This window comes from Meriones unguiculatus, chromosome 1 (assembly GCF_030254825.1).
Source record: "Meriones unguiculatus strain TT.TT164.6M chromosome 1, Bangor_MerUng_6.1, whole genome shotgun sequence".
Taxonomy (NCBI): domain Eukaryota; kingdom Metazoa; phylum Chordata; class Mammalia; order Rodentia; family Muridae; genus Meriones; species Meriones unguiculatus.
In genome coordinates this window covers 168,829,588-168,850,649 of record NC_083349.1, presented here as the reverse complement: position 1 = coordinate 168,850,649, position 21,062 = coordinate 168,829,588, and the positions used below count along the sequence as shown (strand labels likewise).

General features: G+C 38.2%; 1 protein-coding gene across 7 annotated transcripts in view; it reads right to left on the bottom strand.

Annotated features, from left to right (window-relative positions):
* The window catches only part of Zbtb44 (zinc finger and BTB domain containing 44), a 58,375-nt gene that overhangs the window by 12,064 nt on the left and 25,249 nt on the right, over window positions 1–21,062 (bottom strand). For 4 of the 7 annotated variants that reach the window (XM_021644032.2, XM_021644033.2, XM_021644031.2 and 1 more), the window contains exons 2-3: window positions 13,427–14,495; window positions 1,202–1,286 (exon numbers count right to left, since the gene is read on the bottom strand). In XM_021644032.2, the coding sequence (XP_021499707.1) occupies window positions 1,202–1,286; window positions 13,427–14,444 (1,103 nt within the window). In that variant the 5' untranslated portion in view covers window positions 14,445–14,495. The remainder of the gene's footprint in view (window positions 1–1,201; window positions 1,287–13,426; window positions 14,496–21,062) is intronic. The other 3 variants (XM_060371296.1, XM_060371300.1, XM_060371303.1) reach the window with 1 other exon arrangement.

Genomic DNA, 21,062 nt, shown 5'->3' with positions numbered 1-21,062 from the left:
CATTCAGTGGAATCTATATTTAGTGGTGTGAGACAATGAATAATCAAGAAATAGACCAGAGGAAGAATTAAATTAGGAAGATCCAACAGTGGCTGGGTGCCGCTTTAAGCTGGTTGTCAAGGAAGGCCTCAAGTCAATGATCTGAAGCTCAGAGTCAGAGAGGGCTGGAGAGATGGCTCAGTTGTTAAGAGCACTGGCTGCTCTCCCAGGACCTGGGTTTGAGTCCCAACACCTATATGGTGCCTCATAAACACCTGAAATCCCAGTTCCAGGGGATCTAATACCACCTTCTAGCTTCTGCAGGTGTCAGACAGAGATGTGGTACACAGCACACAAACACATGTAGGCAAAACACCTATATACATACAGTTACAGAAAAAATTAAGAGTCAAAAGAGTGGAAACCACGGGAGAAAACATTTTAAGCAAAGGTTATGAAATAGCAGAAAGGCCCGAAGGTAGGAATAAATATAGAGGGTTTTAGGAACAGATGGAAATTAGGTAAACTTATATTATGTAGAACTTTAAACAGTAAGGAATTTAGATTTTGCTTGTTTTTCGAGACAGGGTTTCTCTGTGTAACCCTGGCTGTCCTGGAACTAGCTCTGTAGAGCAGGCTGTCCTCAAACTGAGAAAGCCGCCTTGCTTTTGCCTCCCAAGTGCTGGGATAAAAGGTGTGCCACCACTGCCTGACAGAAATTGCAATTTTAAGTAAAAACCATGACATCTTAGTTAAAAATGAAATGATCTGGCAGTACATGGAGAATGGACTTAAGAAGTGAGAATGAAACCGGGGCCCAATTTCAAGACTACTAGAGTAGTCAAGAGAAAGAAAGCAGTGACTTAAACCAGCGTAGCTGTAGTACAGAGGAAAAGTGAACTAGGGATTCTGAAAATAGAGTTGAAAGAAATTAAAGATGAAATACAGGAAGATCAAGTAAGTGATGAAGGAAAAGGATAATGTATAGTTCTCAGGGGCTGAATGAAGACAGTTCCTTAGAACATACAGATGATATCTAGAACAAGAGTTGGAAAACTGTAGCAAGCAAGAGAGCAATCATTCCAGCAAGGTAAGGGGACTAGGCAGCTTTAGAAATATGCAAAATTATATTAAAGTTTCAATAAATTTCTTACACAAGTTTAAGCTTAAGAGCTGTAAGCACAAACTTCATGAGAAAAGAACATACTATATTGGTACTAACCTGTCGTCATCATCTGCATGAGCATTGGTACTAGAAGTGCTTTGAAGTGTAGGCAACCCCTCTGCGACTCCTTCATCTACTGAGCCTGGAAAGGATTTTTTGAAGTGATAGCTGTTAATATCTAGTGCAAATTAGCCAAGATGTTATCTAAAAGCCAAGTATCCAACCCTCTAACTTACCTAGTGCTCACATCTTATTAAAAAGTAGTAATGTTTTATATACATATATGCATGTACGTATTTATACACACACACATACACACACACTTGGTTTTTCCAGACATGGTTTCTCTTTGTAACCTTGGCTGTCCTCAAACTTTTTTTAAAAAACATTTATTTATTTATCATGTATACAGTGTTCTGCCTGTATGTATACCTGCAGGTCAGAAGAGGGCACCAGATCTCAATATAGATAGTTGTGAGCCACCACGTGGTTGCTGGGAATTGAACTCAGGTCCTCTGGAAGAGCAAGCAGTGCTCTTAACCACTGAGCCATCTCTACACCTCCATCCTCAAACTCTTAAGAGGCCTACCTCCCTCTGCCAAGATTAAAAGTGTGTGCAACCACCTTGGTTATATTTTATTTTTGATCACATAGGGCCAGCAAAATGATTTAATAAATATAGCTTCAATATTTAAATCCTTTCATGTTTATTTCTTTCATAGGAACCTTGGGAAAATAAGCAGAACAATTTAAATACAAACTGAAATCCAGTGCTGATACTTATTTAAGCAAGGATTGATAATCTGTATTTTTTTAAGAGTTACTTTAGTTACAGCTTTACAAAAAATTTAAAGGACAAGGGTCCAGACTGAGATGGTTCAGCTGTTAAGAGCACTGGCTGTTCTTCAAGACCTGGGTTCAATTCCCAGAACTCACATGGTGGCTCACAACTGTCTCTAACTTCAGTTTAGACATAGATAGTTGAATTATGTATACATATTCATATATTGTATGTATTCTTGGGGCTTGCGTCTTCATATACTGCAGTCATATTTATGTTGTTATAGGTAGTTAATTTTCATTGTTACACAATATTAATAACCTACATTCTCAAGAGGGCAGTACGGGGGTTTCTATGAACTATGATGCTGTGAATGCTCTTGCGGAAGTAACTTAATCCACATGTGTATCAAAATTCCCTGCTTTAATGGACTGGAAATTATATACTTCCTGACTGTTTTTACTGTTGGTTACCTTAGCCCATATATACTGGGTGGGGGATATAGCTCAATGGTAAATCAAATAGCTGGTATGCACACAGCCCTAGGTTCCGTCTCTCGAAACTTCTCCCAGCCCCTGGGGCAGGATATAACTTAACAAACCCTAACCAAAGCCGTCACTACTTTCCACATAATACAAGGATGGTTGACAGCCTTCCTACCTACTTTGATTCTGTAACAATTATCTGGGTTTTGTTTGATTAGGCCTACAGATATTACTGCTCTGTTGTATAAATAATACTTACTTGTATTTATTAATGCATTTGCCTGTTTGCTCTAAATATGAGAACTTCTATTTGTACTCACTTTTGCATGAAGACCATCCTTTCCTAGTGATGATTTAATGAAATTAAAGAACTGCCCATCTAAAAACATCTTCACTTTGTTGAGGCAGGGTCTAATGGTACAAATACTGGCACAGATCTACAAACCAAGCTCTCAGAAGGTGAAGGCAGGAGCATCACAACCTTATCTTTTTGAGATATTTGAACCTCCTATATCCTAAGGGGCCCTTAAATTTCTGCCTCTACATTCTGAGTACTGGGATTACAGAGTAGGCAACCATGCCTGGTTTTATGCAATACCGGTAATTAAACCCAGGACTTCCTATATGGTAGGCAAGCACTTTACCAATTGAGCTATATTCCCATCCTTCATTTTCACTACTGAGCTGATGGTATGCAGCAATCTAGACTGGCAGTTGCCTTTTCATGGGACAACACCTCATGGGGTTCTGATGTTTCATTGTTATTTATTTTTATTTTTTCTGTGTCTAGACTTTTTTTTATTCCTGTTTGATATTGAAAAATCACCAATATTCTCTAATATAGTCTTTATTTTCTCTTTCTGTCTCTTCTCATCAAAACATTAAAATGATTTGTTTTTAGAGTCTCAATTCTCTTTTGCTAAATACAATCTGCTGTCAAAATATTCATTGAGATTTTGTTCTTAGCTAGGATTTCTTTCAAATCTGCTGTTACTTTGTGTATAATTTGCTGTTGTTCAAACCTGTTAAATTATGCTGAGTAAGCATACTTGTTAGAAATTGGCTTTCCAGTTATTTCTACTACCAGGTTTCAGTCATCTTTTTCATGTAGGTGCTTCTTTGTTGCCTTGTCCCTTGCTTACCCTGGTTGCTTGTGGCCTTGTGGTCTTTTAAACTCATTTGTAACAGGCCAATTTTCTGGGGCTGATGTAAATGTGATCTCTTCTAGAGCTTGCTTCTGGCTAGGTTCCTGAGCATGAGCTGTGATCACTTGGCCTGTCCACATGTTGCATATCAGGATAATGATATGTGCAAGTGATCTAGTGGGTGATCACTTTTCAGGGAAGTGTTTTTGCCCCCTCTGCATATACATGTAAGCACGTGTGTATAGTTGAGAGGTATATACCTGGCTCTTCCTTGAATGTACCGTACTATAAACTGAGCTAAGCAAGGTCTCTCACTTGAAACCAGAACTCACCAATTCAACTAGTATAGGTAGCTAGTTGCTCGAAGGGTGTGTGTGTGTGTATGTGTGTACTTCCTGTCTTCTAAGCAATTATATATGTGACTCTATGCTTACCTAGTTTTATGTGGATGCTGGGGGACTGAACTCTGGCAGTTCCCTACTTCCTCTTCTGGTCTGCCTACTGCCAAAGAGGACTGTTACAGTCTCCAGGAGTTTGAAGGGCAAGGAGCAGATTTAGTTCTAGTGATCCAGACTTTTAAGGAGAGCAACCTCTCTAAGATAGAAAATATCTGGTTTCTGTACCCTTCCTTCTGTGTTTGGCAAAACCCTCAACACTCTCACCATAACTACAGATTACCCTACCAGTTATGCTTTTCTTAAACATTATAAGGCTCTTTCAGTGTGGTTTCAGAGAGGGTTCTCATCTGCCTTCTGCTGGCCTTGAATTCCTTATGTAGCAGAGGTTGGTTGGCCTTTAACTTCTTAGCCTCTTGCTTCCATCTGTCAAGTGTTGAGTATAGGCATGTTGCCATCATGCCCAGCTAAAAATCTGCAAGCTTTAATTATGCAACAGAAGACCTCACTAATTCTCTAAATGAGAAAGGGAAAAAAATGAGGAGCAGAAAGAACACAAAAGGAGCTTCTAGAGAGCTCAAAAAGCTTCTAAAGAAAGCTATAAAAATAACCTCTTCCAGGGTTGGGTATTTACCTCAGTGGTAGAGCACTTGCCTAGCAAGCACAAGGCCTGGGTTCAATCCTCAGCTCTGGGAAAAAACAAAACAAAACAAAACAAAAAACAAAAAAAAAAAAACCTCTTCGAAAAGAACAAACAGGCATGCTGTCTCAATGACTATTCCCTCAAGGATTAAAACCCAATGGCAAAAACCTGAAAGTGGAGCTGCTTCAACTTTCCCTGTTACCCATTTATTCTAAACCTTTTCAGAATAACTACAGCCAAATGTACGCCACTATAAATAACACCATGGCAGGGAGGTATGAATATAGCAAGGAGGGTTCTGTCATGGTAGACATGAGGCTTTCTTGGTTCTTGCACAGCGGGTTCTTATGTCCAGGTATTCTTTCATGACAACATGGAAGAGTGCTGTTTAAGAGTTAAAAATGAGAAGCCATTTGAGTCACTGTGACAAAACCCTAGAGTAGATACTGCAGCACAGACAGGCAAAGCCTGAGTTCACACATGGACAGTGGCTGAGAAACAGACCTGTGATGTTCAAGCAGGCTCTAGGGGTAGAACTCAAGGCATTTGAGGATTCTGGGATATCAACACTTCTACCTGGCTATATTCCTTGCTATAGGCTCCCGCCACCCCCACAGGCCTCTAAGGAACTAAGAAGTATATGACCTCCTAGTTCTCTCTGGAGTCTACTACCACATAGGAATCATTCTCATTCTTCAGTACCAGTCAGTCTTAACTCATCTGTGAGAGACACTGCTTCTTACTGTATCTGACATATCCGCCTAGTAGTATTTGAGTTCCATCTCACTAACCTAGAAGCCGGGGGTTTTAGAATGAAGGTATAGGGCTGCCTGGTTATTCTTCTTGGAGTGCAAGAACACAAGGCTGTTGGTAAGGTTCACAATCATGGCCTTCATGGTCTGGTCTATCAGCTCTAGGTCAGACCAAGGCACCAGTGTAAGTACTTCAAGTGGCATATCATTAGGATTCTCTCCCATTTTGGTTAGAACTCTTGTGGTCCTCATCTTCAATATGAGGAAAGTTGGGCCAGAGGGTCATGTTCAAAAATATTTTTCATCTGGTAGTTTTCCTAAAGAGGAGAAGGCTGCAGTGCTCCGTGTTTATCGGGTTGCCTGCTAAGCACTGCAGATGCTCACTGTGGTGTCAAGTGAATCATTTCTGATTGCAGAGCCAGGGAGAAGATGTTGTTCAGCATAGCAATATTTTGCATTAGAGAATTTGACAAAAGTCTTAAATGAAAGCAACTGGCTCTAGTGTTCTGTAAGCCATTTTAGATTGGGCACCTTCCAATAATTTCATTTGATAGCTCTTTGACAATCTTTTCAGGTTATTAAAACACTTTCAAGGCGGCATTTTAAATCTAGAAGTTGTTACTTGTAAGAGAGCAGTGAATTCCAGTAACTTATCTTCATCAGGTAATGAACTATGCCATTTCTTTACTATCTATAAATGAGCTAGCTGTACTGCACAGTGAGCAAATCTAAGTCCCTGAAACAAGCTTTTGGATGTGTGTGTGTGTGTGTGTGTGACACACAGACACACTTTTTAAGATGGGGTCTCTCTATGTATCCCTGGCTGTCCTGGACCAGGCTGCTCTTGAACTTACAGAGATCCAACTACCACTGACTCCCGAGTATTGGATTAAAGGTGTGTGCCACCACCATCCTGCTGGCTACATTTTAATCGAAGTTTATATATTCTAGTCTTAATCATTTATGTAATAATGTATATGAATAATATACATGGATTTTCTTCTGATATAAAGTTAGAATCGTGTTATTCAGTTTTTCTCTTCAGACTACTTAAACTTTTTCAGAATTACTAGGAAACAAGCATACGTTCTACTTATTTGTGTTGGCAAATTTATGGCAAGGTCACATTTTTCTTTGATTTCTTAAAGAATACATTTTTTTCTTTGTTGATTCAAAGCAACTATCAAGGATACCAATCAATAGGCTACATCCTTGTGCACAGACTACTAGAGACTTGCAAGCAGACAGGGTTATGCATTTATGCCTGTCTTCAATTCAACTGTACCTCTACCCCCTACTGATTCTATACATGCCTTCTCCTTTCTCTGTTTCCTTACTATTAAATGGATGTTTGTCCTCTATGACTACTTACCCTTTAATCCTTCTGAGTTTTTTTAATGCATTTTATTGAAGAACTATTCACTTATTCCATTCTCTCTCTCTCTCTCTCTTTTTCCTTAAAAAGAACTAAATAGTAACATTTCCATCTGGCTTGGTAAAAAAACAAACAAACAAACAAACAAAAAAAACCCAAAACTGGAAAAGTCCCCATTTTTAGATTTGGTTTTATCAAGTGAAGACAGTATTAATGTTTACAGGCAGAAACTTGCAAAACAAAGAAAAAAGCACCTGGTGTGGTAAGAGCAGGCCAGGATGCCTGAGCTAGTGACAGCTTCTCATCATCAGGCAGGTTACACTCCTTCTAGGACAGGATAGCATCTTGGTGAGGTAGAAATAAGAACTACTATGTATTTGGGTCTAGAATGTCAATAGCTTATTAAAAAGCTGGTCAAGGTGCTAGAGAGATGGCTCAGCAGTTAAGATTGCTTCCTGTTCTTCAAGAAGACCTGAGTTCAGTTCCCAATATTCATCATCAGCTGGCTCACAATAGCCTGTAATGCCACCTGTAGATGTGATGCTCTCTTTAGGCCTCTACAGACACCTGCACACACGATGCATACACTCACACAGAAGTACATACATATACATACAAAGTAAAAACCACATCTTAAACAAAAAGACTACTTCAACAGAATAAAATGTCACTTATATCTTGGTCACTAAGTCTATAATTGAACAGATAGTAAGCATGCAAAAAAAAAAAAAAGTTACTTTATTCTTATTCATGGCTATCAAGGGTACCCAAAGCTAAAAATAAAACACTTCAGAGTTCCATTCATACTATAGAAGTTTTACCATGTGTACAAAATACTACTTATATAACTATGAACAAAAATATAATTCAAAATGTTTTTCCTGATGTGATAATTTTTGCCAACAACCACACAAGTAATTAAATAAATTAGAATCTGAATTAGATGACTTAACAGCAAGCTGTAAAAGTTATTGATTGGCAGTGTTTTTTAAATTATTAAAATTTAATTTTAATGAAATTTTTGGGTTGGAGGTATAATATTCAGTGGCAGAGTCAAATTTACAAAGGGCCCTAGGTTCCATTTTGCTGGCTATTGTCAAAATGAGAAAAGGAAAAAGAGGGAAGAAAAAAAAAGCACCCCTAATATTCAGGACCAGACCATACCTTCTCAGAAGTAGGCCTAGTACCCTTAGGTAGGCCACAGTATTTTCTGCTAGACACAACCTTATGGGGCATCAACATTAGCTGATGACTCTGAGACTCTTACTAAATGTAAGGAAGGGCTGGGAAAAGTGTACTTTTGTTCTAGTGCAGAACAACGTGAGTGCAGTCTCAAAAATGTCCACATCCTTCTCCTTTCCTAGCCAGGAAGTTATTGACACTGTAGAATCATGTCAGTCTGCACTTCTAGAAGGTATTTATTGAGATTCAGTAACAAAATTATGCCTGCTTTCTGATCCATAGTATTAAGTAAACTCTGCTTTCCGGAACACTGACCCCCAATCACCAGCCCAAGCTTAAATCCTCCAAGTACCATCTTAACCAAACCAAACCAAACCAAACCAAACCAAACCAAACCAAACCAAACCAAACCAAAAGCAGAGTACAGTGGCTCAAGCTTATGATCCCTCACCCCCACCCTAGCACTTGGGAGGCAGAGGCAGGCAGATTTCTGTGAGTTTGAGACCAGCCTGGTTTACAGATTGAGCTCCAGGACAGCCAAAGCTTTACAGAGAAACCCTGTTTTGAAAAATCAAAAACAAACCCCCAGACAAAACCAACAAAACAAAACAAAACAAAAAAACACAAGATGACAACAACCAAAAAAAAAAAAAAAAAAAAAAAAAAACCAAGATGACAACAACCAAATCCTAAAAGCACTGTGGTGTAATTCTCTTCTTGTAAAGGACCAATGAAGTGAACTGTTGACTACATGGTCTAAACGGACCTAAGAGACTCTCCATTCCCATTAAAGCTCTTTGATAACAATGAAGATTGGAAATCCTTTTTGAGATGTAAACTGCCCTTGCCTGGAGGGTAAATTCCTGAGCGAAGCTCAAAAATAGTGACTGATCTTTGCTGTTTAAGTTAACAGGCAGCCATTTACAATTGGGAATTTTACTTTGAATTTTAGGATTAACTCTTACAAGTTGACATGATTTATGCTTCAAAAGATCTGTACGCTACCTAAACTCTTATCACAAACAGGTAAAGAGCTACTTTCAATAACACCAAAACACCTTTGGAAAGGTTTTTTACAAAGTAAGGTTTTGGTCCTCTGGAAAAGAAGACTGAGCAAACTTGCCTTTGAATATCAGGGCAAGGCAGGACAAGTATTCCTCAGCCACTTGATTTTTAATGGTGGAATTTTAGAGTACAGAATTCCTTTGCTAGGTCACTGAACTGCAGCTTATCTAAAGTCATTCATATTTGTCCTTGGTGAATATAGAAAATTGAAACTTTAAGATAAATAATTAAGTCATCATATCGAAAATTCTTTATTCTTAAAATGTTCTGCAAATTGATGGACCATTTAAAAAAATTTTTTAGGCTGATAACATGGCTCAGAGGGTAAAGGAGCTGACCACCAAGGCAGACACCCCAAGTTTCAGTCCCAGAAGCATAAGAGAGAACTGACTCTCCCACAGGTTGTCCTCTGGCCTCCACATGTGCCATAAACAAATGTAAAAAACTTAAAAAAAGAAAAAAAACTATCTTATTTTACCTCCCCCTGAGGGGGGGGGGGGAGCAGTCTTGCCAGGCCACAGAGGAGGACAATGCAGCCTGTCCTGATGAGAACTGATAGGTTAGGGTCATATGGAAGGGGAGGAGGACCTCCCCTATCAGTGGACTTAGAGAGGGGCTTGGAAGGTGGGATTGGGAGGGGAGGAGGAAGGGGTCTATAGCTGGGATACGAAGTGAATAAATTGTAATTAATATAAAAAATTTAATTAAAAAAAACTATCATATTTTTAATTAACGTTTGTGTGCATTGTGTGTATGTGAATGCAATAACTGCAGAGTCCATAAGAGGGCACTGGTTCCCCTGGAGCTGAAAGTTATTTAGCAGGAAGTTGTGAGCTACCTGAGCTACCTGGTAGGTTCAGAGAAATGAATCCATTCCTTTAAGAAGAACAGAAGCCTTCCTAACCCTGAACCATCTCTCTAGCCCCAGCCTCAACTTTCTGGATAATAAGACACAATTTAGCAGTATTTTTTTTTGTAATTATTACTTCTATTTATTCTATGTTCAAAGTGTTAAGACTTTACAACCTTTTACTGGGCAAACTGGCAAAACTGGGAACCTAAAATATAGGTAAAATTCCACTTGAGTAAAATTCATGGGCAGTCAAATTTTTACTACTACAGAAGTTCAGAATGAATGTTATTAGGTATCAAATTGATCAGTCATCACTTTGGTATCTTCTTTCATGAATTAGTAAATAAAATGAACTGATCATAGAAATGTTCTTCTGAAATACAGAGAACAAAGTGGCAAGAGTAGAACATTTATTGACTATCTGTAATATCCTAGGAATTTGCTTTTTTTTTTTTTGCCTTTGTTTTAATGTAGAAATCTGTAGATGCACCATAGGTTTATAGTAATTAGTGCACTTGATATGAAGACAGAAAAAAGATCCAACTGGGGTATGATATTCAGGTTAGATAGGCCTATGTTCGTGTTATAGAATCTACAATTACATAGGTACAAACTCTGCTTATCTTCATAATTTCTCTATATAACCATGTTTAGTAAGATTGTAGGGAAAAATATGAACTAAGTAGATATACTTGGAAGTAATGAATGAATATTCCAGTGTAGTTACCAAGATATTTAAATATTTAGATTTCTAAATTTTCAGATAATTAAATAGCAATATTTATTATTTAGACAGTACTAAGACTTTTAAGACTAAAGACTCAGAATAAGTATGATTTGTGCACATTAAACATTTTATTAATGTTGTATTTACTCAAATTCTTCAAGAATTTCTTGAATCATATTCAAGTATATAAAACTTTTCCAAAAGTTGATGTCCTGCCCTGACTATTAACAATAAAACCTTATTTGCAAATGGGGTCTTTGTGGATATAATCAAGTTGAGGTAAGTAAGGATTCTTCCTGCAAGCCTTTGAAGGGTACAAAGATCTTCTGACATGGAGTTTTAGCCTTCTGAATGGTGAGAAAATAAATTTGTACTGAAAAATTACCAAGTTTTTGTGTGGTACTTTGTAGCAGTCCTAGAAACTCAACAGTGGGTCAAAATACAAGAAATTTAAAAAGCTGTTAGGTTCTTTAGAGAGATGTTTACTATTGTTTTTTTTTTTTTTTTAATTACTTCTCAATCCTGAATACAGGAATCTCTCAAGGGTTTTGGCTCTCCCACAGTTTCTACAATCCCAAATCTGTAAATACCACCAATCCCACCTTTTGATTGCTTTGTGGCCTGACACTGCTTGGTCATATCCAAGCAACATTTACACACAACCGATCTTGCGGATTACTCTTAAAAATGAGGCTCCTACCTTCTCCCACCAATGTTCATATTGCATTTAGATGACAAAATTCTATTTATTTTGTGCCCTTGAGAAAAAAAAAAGTGCACTGATTATCAACCTTAAGGTTCATCTGGATTTAGACAATATGCTATGAAAACCCATTACTTAGAATCAATGAATACAATAGAAACAATTATTTCATCTGAATACTTAAATCCATTCTTCTCACATACTCAATATTACCAGGCTGTATTGATTCACTATAATTTTAAAGGTTTTAATCTTTTATCTGTTAGAGCAATTGCTCTAACAGATTACTGAGCCAAATCTCATGCATAACAATAGCAAAAGCAAACTAATTTTCCTAAAGTATCTGCATATGTTAACATTTTCAAGATTAGCCTATCTGTGGTGAGCAACGCTTGTTGCATGTTCAATATCTACTATGTTTTATTATTGTTGTTGATATTTTTGAGATAGGGTCTTATTATTATTAAGCTCTGGCTGGCTTCAAACTCACAGAGATCATCTGCTTGCACCTGCCTCCCCGATACTGGGGTTGGCTCATGCTGCTACACCCAGCTCTACTCTGGGTTCTAATTCTGTTCAAAGTAATCAGGTACTCAACAAATAATCATTTTCTCAGATTCTCTATGGCTAAGAAAGATCATGTGGCACAGACTAATACTAGTTTTTAAAGAGCTCCTGGGAAACCTTAATAGTGCACTCGTTGGTTACAAGCATTACCCCTTTCTGGAACACAAAGCTCAAGATGAAGTGAACATTTCATAACCACAAAGCAAATAAGCCTACAGCTAAACTGATAAAGATGGTAAATTATAAACATACAAGGAGCCTTGAACATTAACACTGTAGATTCACACTACCAATTCTAGACCTCCTATTCTAGAACATATCATGTAATTAAAAAATAAGATCCCATTTGAAAGGATGTGTTACCTGCAGTTGAATGGAACAAGTGTTTAAGGCTTTCCACAATTTGTTCTTACCAGCTCCTTTGGACCTCCCACTCATTCCCCACTGATTCAAGTATCCCTGCTACCTTTATCACTTTGCACTACGTCACTGGTTACTGTAACAAAGAGTTTTAACTTGCCTAGCATAGGATCTTTACTCTTTGTTTGTAGTCACATATTGACATATCTGCTTCTTCATTTAGGCTAGTGTCTCCTTTGTTGTAAGAATGATGTCTTCTTACATAGCACTATGTTTAAGAACAATGTCTTCTCTTTACATAGTATCATGTTTGGCACCCTGTTTAAATTTTCAATCAATATTTTAATATTTTTGCATTTATATATTCATTGTGTGTGTGTGTGTGTGTGTGAGAGAGAGAGAGAGAGAGAGAGAGAGAGAGAGAGAAGGAGGGGGAAGGAGGGGGAAGGAAAGGAAGGGGAGTGTGAATGAAAGCACGCAAGATCTTTCTTTTTATCAGTGATTTCAGGGTCAAGCATAGGTTCTCAGATGTGGCAACAAATGCCCTTGCCCATTTTAATAAAGAACAAAACAACTAGCAGTTCCCTCATCACACACACAGGGTCTCATTCAACCCAGACTCTGACTATGCAGCTGAGGATGGCAGTGTGCTAAGATTCTCCTGTCTATGCTTTCTTAGTGGTGGGATTACAACCGGAATCACTGTGTTTGGCTTCTCTAACTAGATTTTCAAAACCTGTTTTCTTTTGTATTGGAAAAGCTGGGTGTGGTGGTATATACCAGTTATCCCACTACTGAGAAGTCTGAGGCACGAGGATCACCAGTTCAAGGTCACCCTGGAGCACAAAGCAAGACCTTGACTCTTTAAACAAACAAGAGGTAATTCACACTTTTTCTCTGCCTTTGTCCCTTATATCCTGTTGAATTTTGTTCTTCTTCAATGTGTAACTTGTTAAACACACACAAAACCTATAGTGCTAATAATATATTTTTTTTTTTAAATCCAATCATCTGCTGGGCATAGTGGCTCATACCTTTAATCCTTTACTCTGCAAGCAGAGGCAGGTGGACCTTTGTAAGTTCCTGGCCAGCCACGGGTATATATTAAGACCCGGCTGCAAAATAAATAAATAATTAAATAGATTCAGTTATCGTCTTAACTCCCCCCTCCCCATTGATCCCTAAGCACAGAAAATAAAACGTAGATGTTTCAATTGACTATAAAAACCACAAATACGAGACATTATACCTATAGAGGAAGACTGTGGACTAATCAGAAGGTCCTCTTGCACTGGTTCACTTCCCGGCACTGTCTGCTGATCACTCAATGAGCTCTGAGATGCGCTGACAGGCTGAGATGCTTCCTCATGGACCTCCTCATCACTTAATCTTTCTACTTTGACCCGGACATCTTCTTCTGTACCTAGAGGCAAGGTAGTTTTTGTGCTCTCGCAAGTCACATAATCAGCCATTCTTCTACCTGCCTCGGATGGGCCAGGCATTTCTAAAGTCCGGGTATTTTCTGCCTGCTTCCCTTTCTCAGGCTGAATCCTTCGATCAATTCCAAAAGGGAAAGTCCATGGAAAAGCTAAAGAAGAGTCAACTGGCTGATTTCTATTTTCTGCATAGGAAGCTGAAGAATTCAATACCTGGGGGGAACTTGTTTGTGTGCTACATTTTACAGGACTCTCAGGAGACATAACAATGTAGCTTTTGCGTTTTCTCCGGGATTCTCGGCAGACAGGAATGGTCCTTTCCATAACACTGCACTCTGAAGACACTGGAGAAATGCTCCCATCTCGAGAAGTAAAATTGCAGTTGGAACTATTTTCTTGTCCAGCATCTAGGCCCTTTTCTGGTTGGCTATTAGGTGTATTCCACAAAATACTTGACTTCATGAACTCTGAGCAGGTACTAGCAACACTAAACATTTGCATATAGCTGGCTGCAGCTAGAACATCAATAATATTTTCCGTGTTAATTGACAGAGTGGCTGTGTAAGCGTATTCTAAAAGGGGTATAAAACCAGTCACTGTAACATGATGCAGATCCAACACATTTTTGTTCTCATCCTCGGTTTGTCCCACAAGTTTGGTTCGAAAGAAATCACTGCAAGCTGCTAGTACCACCTTGTGAGCGCGGAAGATTTTGTCCTGGACACGAATAGTGATATCACAAAAATGTCCATCATTTCGTAGCATATTTAGCTTTCCCAGCATTTCCTGGCTGTGGGAAGAGGAGCTGTGAGTAAATGTTTTCACACCCATCTTTTTTCCCCCTCTTCTATGGATGCTCTTCAAGGATGAATCAGAATTATCCTAAAAAACAAACAAACAAACAAAACAAAACAAAAAAAAAACACAGAAAACAAAACATCAAATGACAGCTTAATAGTTGAAATGGACTATTTATGCCATTTTCTTGTAGCCACTGTGCCAAAAAGCCTAAAATAAGAGAGAAAACTTCAGGTATAGAACATATTAAAATATATTTTCTGGTCTGTTGTGGTATCAGATTCCTATAATCCTAATACTATGGAGGCTGAGGCAGGAGACGGCCCTGACAAGCTCAAGGACCACCTGTGCTATACATTAAGTTTGAGGCCAGCTTGGGCAATAGGGTAAGATCCTTTGTCAAATAAAATTAATAAACAATAAAAATACATTCTCTAAACCATCAACCAGTGGTCTATAAATTACCATGTTAATGAGTGGCATTTTGTTGTTTTGCTTTTGTTTTTTAAGACAGGGTTTCTCTGTGCAGCCTTGCTTTGTAAAGTCTGGACTTGACCTCATGGCGACCCGCCTGCCTCTGCTTCCCTGAGGGCTGGATTAAAAGTCATACACCACTACGCCCTGCATGAACATTTTAAAACAGTTAAATGACAATTACAGAGTACTTTTTGTGCCAGAAACTATTGTAAATATTTAGTACATGATAATCTTTTGACTGTCAGAGATACTTTGACCAGTAAGTATATAATTATCCCTGCTACCAAGCAGCAAATAATGTTAGGCAAACATATAATAATTTTATCTCATGTTTTATTCAGATAAATGTATAGGGGGGAAAAGGAGAGGGAGAAAAAAAAGATTTCAAGATTTTAAAAAGTCTTAATAATATGAGAGGAGACAAAACTGACATCATGATAAATGGTAACATGAAATGAATCCTGTGCTAAGAAGGTAAGAGAGCTGATGCCATAGAAATAATGACCCTGACCAATTTGGAACCTGATCCAGGAACACTCATCCTGTTATACGGACTAAAGTGTTGCTTAGATCCTCCAAAGGAGAAGAAAGTCAGCAAGACCATTAAAGACAACAACCAAAGAAACCCTGTTCCACATACTATTAAATACAAGTAATCACAGGCAGACACAGTAGTACATGCCTGTAATCCTGGCATTTTGGAAGCAGTAGTATTAGGAAAATTACCACAAGTTCAAGGCCAGCCTGACCTACATCATAAGTTCCAGGCCAACTAGGAATATAGAGCAAGACTCTGTCTCAAAAAATTCAAAACAACAATAACAAAAGTCGTAAACACAAACTTAAAAAACAAACAAAAATCCAAAGTAATCACAAAGACAGTTAGGACTGATCTAGGCAGAAAATAATTTAGTGGATTTGATAATTTTTCTCTCAACAAACAGGAAGGCTACATAGAGAATATGTTGTTCACTGCTGTATGTCAGTAAAGTGGCCACTGCTTTCAAAGCTGGGCCATCAAGAGTGACTGCTTTGATTTCAATTATGTGGTTGCGAGCAGCAGCATGCCTTCAGAGCAAATGACATTCATGACCCAAGGACCATCTGCATGAACATACAGGTATTGAAAAACAAGAAATTAAACATCATATTTGGGAAATGTGCAACAGAATGCTAAAATGAGACCACTTCAAACATGATTTGGGTGGAGACTCTGACACTGTTATCCATCTTCCAACTAAGTACAAGGTTACCTGCATGTGAAAAACTTTTCCAACCTGGTCTTACCCTCATCTTCCACAATCAAAGAGCTAGAAATTAGAAAAGGAATTTTGCCAATGATCAGTATGTTCTGAATTCCAAGCTTCATTCAATTCTTTTCTTATTTCCTAAAAGGACAAAATAGTGACTGTCCTCAACCACATGATCCCAATCACAGCCATCACTTTCGATGGCTTATAACTTTAAAAGCAAATGCATGTTTTCTCTTTATCATACTTGGACATGATTCTAACTTAAAGAACAGCCAAGATGAGGAAATGTACCACGCTTTTCCAACAATACATAAAAACAAGAGTGCAGTGGTTAAAGGCATTGAACGGAACCAGAACACTGGATTGGCATCTTGATTATGTCATGCATATAGTGCTATGAACTTTAACCTTTCTACTTTAATTTCTGCAGCAGTAAAATAGGGATAATAAAACCTATGTCACAGAGTTCTGAGGATAATCAAAAACATGTTTCAGATAGTAACTAGCAACAGAGAAATTCAGTAGTTGAAATAGTAGTAGTCTCTCTCTCTCTCTCTCTCCCCCAATCCTAATCAAAAACTACAATTAACTCTCTGGGATCCTCCTGTTTCTGTGTCCTCAATCTGAGGTGACAGATACTTTAGGACTGAGTTATCTCTTCAGTCTGTTTCTATCTTTTGATTAAGAATATGCTGTTATAGACTATCTCATACATGTTGTGTGTGGTCACAGGTTTTTAGTTTGTATAGATATATACAGACCCTCAAACAACTTCTGTCCATAACACCCACTGCCTTTACCAGAGCTCTTATCCTGGAAAAAGTAAGACTTGACATCTGTACTGACTCCTAACATGTCTTCCATATCTTGCACTCACATGCAGCAATCTAGAGGAGGACTTTTAACTGAGGATGTCCAAACTCCAAGCCAGACTACATTTATCTACTGCACAGGACACCAAGACTCAAGCATTAGAAACACTGCAAATAACAGGATGGCTTTAAAAAGAAAAAGGAAACCTGCCCTTTTCCCAGCCACGAGTCCTGGATAGCTATTCATATTCCTGAGTATGACTAAAAGAAATAGAGGAATCAATAGGGAAAGAAGCTAATAAAGAATGATTCTGGCTTTCCTTATAAGGAAGACATAGCCTTCCTTCCACTCAACAAAGGGAACATTTATCAGACTACATAACACACAGGTGTAAACCCCTTCACATTTATCAGACTACATAACACACAGGGTGTAAACCCCTTCACAATCTCTGTATTCCCTTTATCCATTTCTCAAACCAGGAATTAAATTATAAATCTTCAAATAAAAACTGTTCTATCTATCTGCATGCCTGTCAGTGTTCAGGCTAACCTCCTCCTTACTCATTCTGTTAAGCAGATTCTTATCTGAACAGAATTGGCAAATACATTTCACTCATAACTAAATAAAACAAATGTTTATTCAATGTTATTGATACTTTTTGGTGCTGCCTGTAAGTTTTTTCCACCCAAACAAAAAATGTTTCAGAAATCAACTAAGTATTCTTACAAGAGATAATCCATAGAACTGTCCTCTACCCAAAACTTCTCTCCAAAGTGATAAAGGTATGTAGCCTTTGTTTCCAAAATAATCCAACAAGTCTCACAGAGCTTTGTTTTATCAGCTTTATTCTCCACCCTGTGTATCACCCTCAATCTTCAGGAAAAACTGAAATCTATTTTATCTTAAAAACACCTTATCAAATCATCTTTGCAGTTTCAACAAGAGGGGCCCCAAATCAATGCCTGATTGTGGGTGGTGTGTTACTAGCTGTTTCTAGCTCCTGCCCCCTTACCTTCTCTGTCATGATAGACTACACCCTTGAACTGTTAGCTAGAACAAACCCTTTGTCCCTTAAGTTGCTTTTGTAATAGTAGTTTGTCATAGCACCAGGAAAGGAAACAAAGATAACAAGCACTTTAATGCTTAAGCCTTTTCAAGTTATCCCACCACATGCTTATTCTCCTCAACACTGGTATACCAAACCCTCTCTAAGGAAACCACCTGCTTGATCTTCACAGCTTGATTCCTAGAAGCCTGATTAGGGTTCTAAGCTGGTCAACATTTCCTGGCACCCTCCCCCTCATCTCACCCTAGATTTTAAAACCAAACCTGGAGATTATTTCCTCTTAAAGGACCTAAAAGAACAAAAATTTTTTAACCAAGGGAAGGGTTATTTGAACCACTCTCACTGCAGCTAGGCTTGCAGGAGTTCTGTATCAGTTCTATCTCAAGCTAACCTTTCACACCATACCAACCAATCTACAGGTGACCTGCTCCTCTTCAAAAAGATAAAATGCCCATGTGTCTGAAAGAACAGGAAAGGTTTTTAAATCCAAAGAGACTGCTTGGGCATTATTCTAAATACCTTAGTAGTTTGCCCACCTAGTAGCCTATTGAGAACGCCCTGACTCTAGCCTGGAACAAATATCTTCCAGGGGAAATTCTAAAAGTTAATTACAGTTCCATGAAATTTAACCTTGTATTTAACTACTGGGTGGGCTGAAGCATTGGTTCAGCCGTTATATTCACTGGCTGCTCTTCCAGAAGACCTGGATTTGGTCCCCAGCACCCATATGAAAGCTCACATTTTCAGTAACTCCAGTCTGAGAGGATCAGCTGTCCTTTTCTGGCCTCCTGGCATGCATTTAGTGCACACACATACATGAAGGTAATATGGCCACATGTATGAAATAACACAATAATAAAAAATAAAAACTGCTGTGACTAAGGTGTTTAAAATTTAAACAATTCTTCATTTAGCTTTTCTTGTTCCTCTCCTATATCAGTGTGTAAGAACCTCTATATTTCCATCTGGGTGTTAATTATTTCCTTTGCTTAGACTATGACTTTGAATATCTGGCCTGAACTTTTTTTATTCATTGTAGGATTTCCCGACCTTCCTTTGTTATCATAACTTAATCCACTAGGTACTACAAAACTACCAAAAAAGAGTAAGAGCATGGTCTACACACACACACACACACACACACACACACACACACACACACACACAGACTGTTAGATTTGCGTTCTCATATCCCTGTCTACAAGATTCATTCTGGGCTGGACAAATGACCCAACAATTAAGAGCACTTTTCATTCTTAGAGAGGACCCAGGTTCAGTTCCAAGCTTACAACTATCTGTAACTCTAGTTCAAGGGATCTAATGCCTTCTTCTGGCTTCTTTGAGCACCAGGCAGGCATGTGGTACACATACATACATGTTAGCAAAACACATATACACATAAAAGAAAGACAAATCTTTTTTAACTATGAGTAACTATCAATACCATCTTTCACATTCAAACATGAGACATTATTACCATTGTTCTTCACATAAAGGTTCAAATTCAATAATCTTTATTCCTGTAAGAGACAGTACCTGTGAATTAATTTGCTAGGTTAGGTGAGATCTCCATGGAACACAGACAGGAGTGACTGTGAATCAGAATTGGATTGAACCAAGAGGCAGGCTCCAACAAGCGGTGTAGAAACTGTTTGGGTAGTGTTTCTCCTTTAAACATACCAACCCTGTGGGGTCAGCTGCATGAGCAAGGCCTAACCGTCTATTGATGTTGTGAAGTTGGACCCCCAAAACCCCACAGGCCAGCATTATAGAACACTCAAGGGAAGAGATATAGTAGAACCAAAAGCTGGCTGGGACCCTAAGCACTACACAGCTGCCCTGGTTGTGGAAGCTGGGACTGAAATGAGTTACTCTGACAAGGCTGGTCCTGAAGCCATCAAGAACTCCTTGCTCATGCCTGGCTCTGACGGCACTCAGAGCACCAAGGAGGAAACTGAGATTCACACATTCAACCCAGTACAGCTGTGCCAAAAACTCACTCGAAAGCTTAACTGGGTCTAAACTCCCTGAGTACAGTACCCAACCCAAATCTGGATTTATAAGTTTGAACTGGAATTGCAAACTGAACACCTCCCATGACTCAAAACTCATCCTCCAAGGAAGAACAGTGATGCAAAACAACAACAAAAACTTAATCTATTATTACACTTTACCTCTTGGTTTATTATTCTTACACTTGTCTTTTAAAAATATTTTAAACTTCATTCTTGCATATCTCATAATAGTTTTTCATTTAGTTTAAAATTACCTGGATAGGTTTTACGATTGTTCTGTCCAGTCAATAGTTGGGCTCAGAACTAAAAACTTCCATAGTTTTAATGATCTCTAAAATCTGTAGATCATAACAGTATCTTAAGGTTCCTCTCCAAGCTTTTCCCCCATTTTGATTTTTTTCAAAGTTGATCTAATACTTATTCCTATTTTTCCCTATCCCCAAATTCACCTTTTCTCCTGCTACAAATCTTAGTGATCCTATTACACATACTATCCTTATCCTTGTTCCTTTACCCTCCACTGTTGAAAAGAAAAGGGGGTTGGTGGGGTGGAGGACTACTGTTGTCCCCTGGCTAGTATGGCAATTGCATAATGGGAATAGTCAGAAGCTGTGGTTGTTCCTATAGTTAAAATTCTGTCCTGGGAGAAGATATACAGGAAGCACCAAACACCCTGGGCTCTTGGACTAAGGCTGTAACTTCTGAACCATATATATCTCAATTCTTCCACAATCTGGCCCCACTTGAATACTGCAAACATTTCAATTGAAAGAATACAGCTAATAAAAATTCCAGTCAAAGAAATAATCCTAACACAGTAATAGGATAACAAGAAAAACTAAGAAAATAAAACTCCCCTTCAAAGTACGAATCCCATGGTATTAGCATCCAGTTGAGAATGAATTAGATGAAATACCAAATAACAATAGAATATAATTATATTTAAAAAAATCAAAGAACATAGAAGTAAATCTTTGAGGAAATTCAAAGAAAGCAAACACCTAAATGAAATAGGAAAGACAAT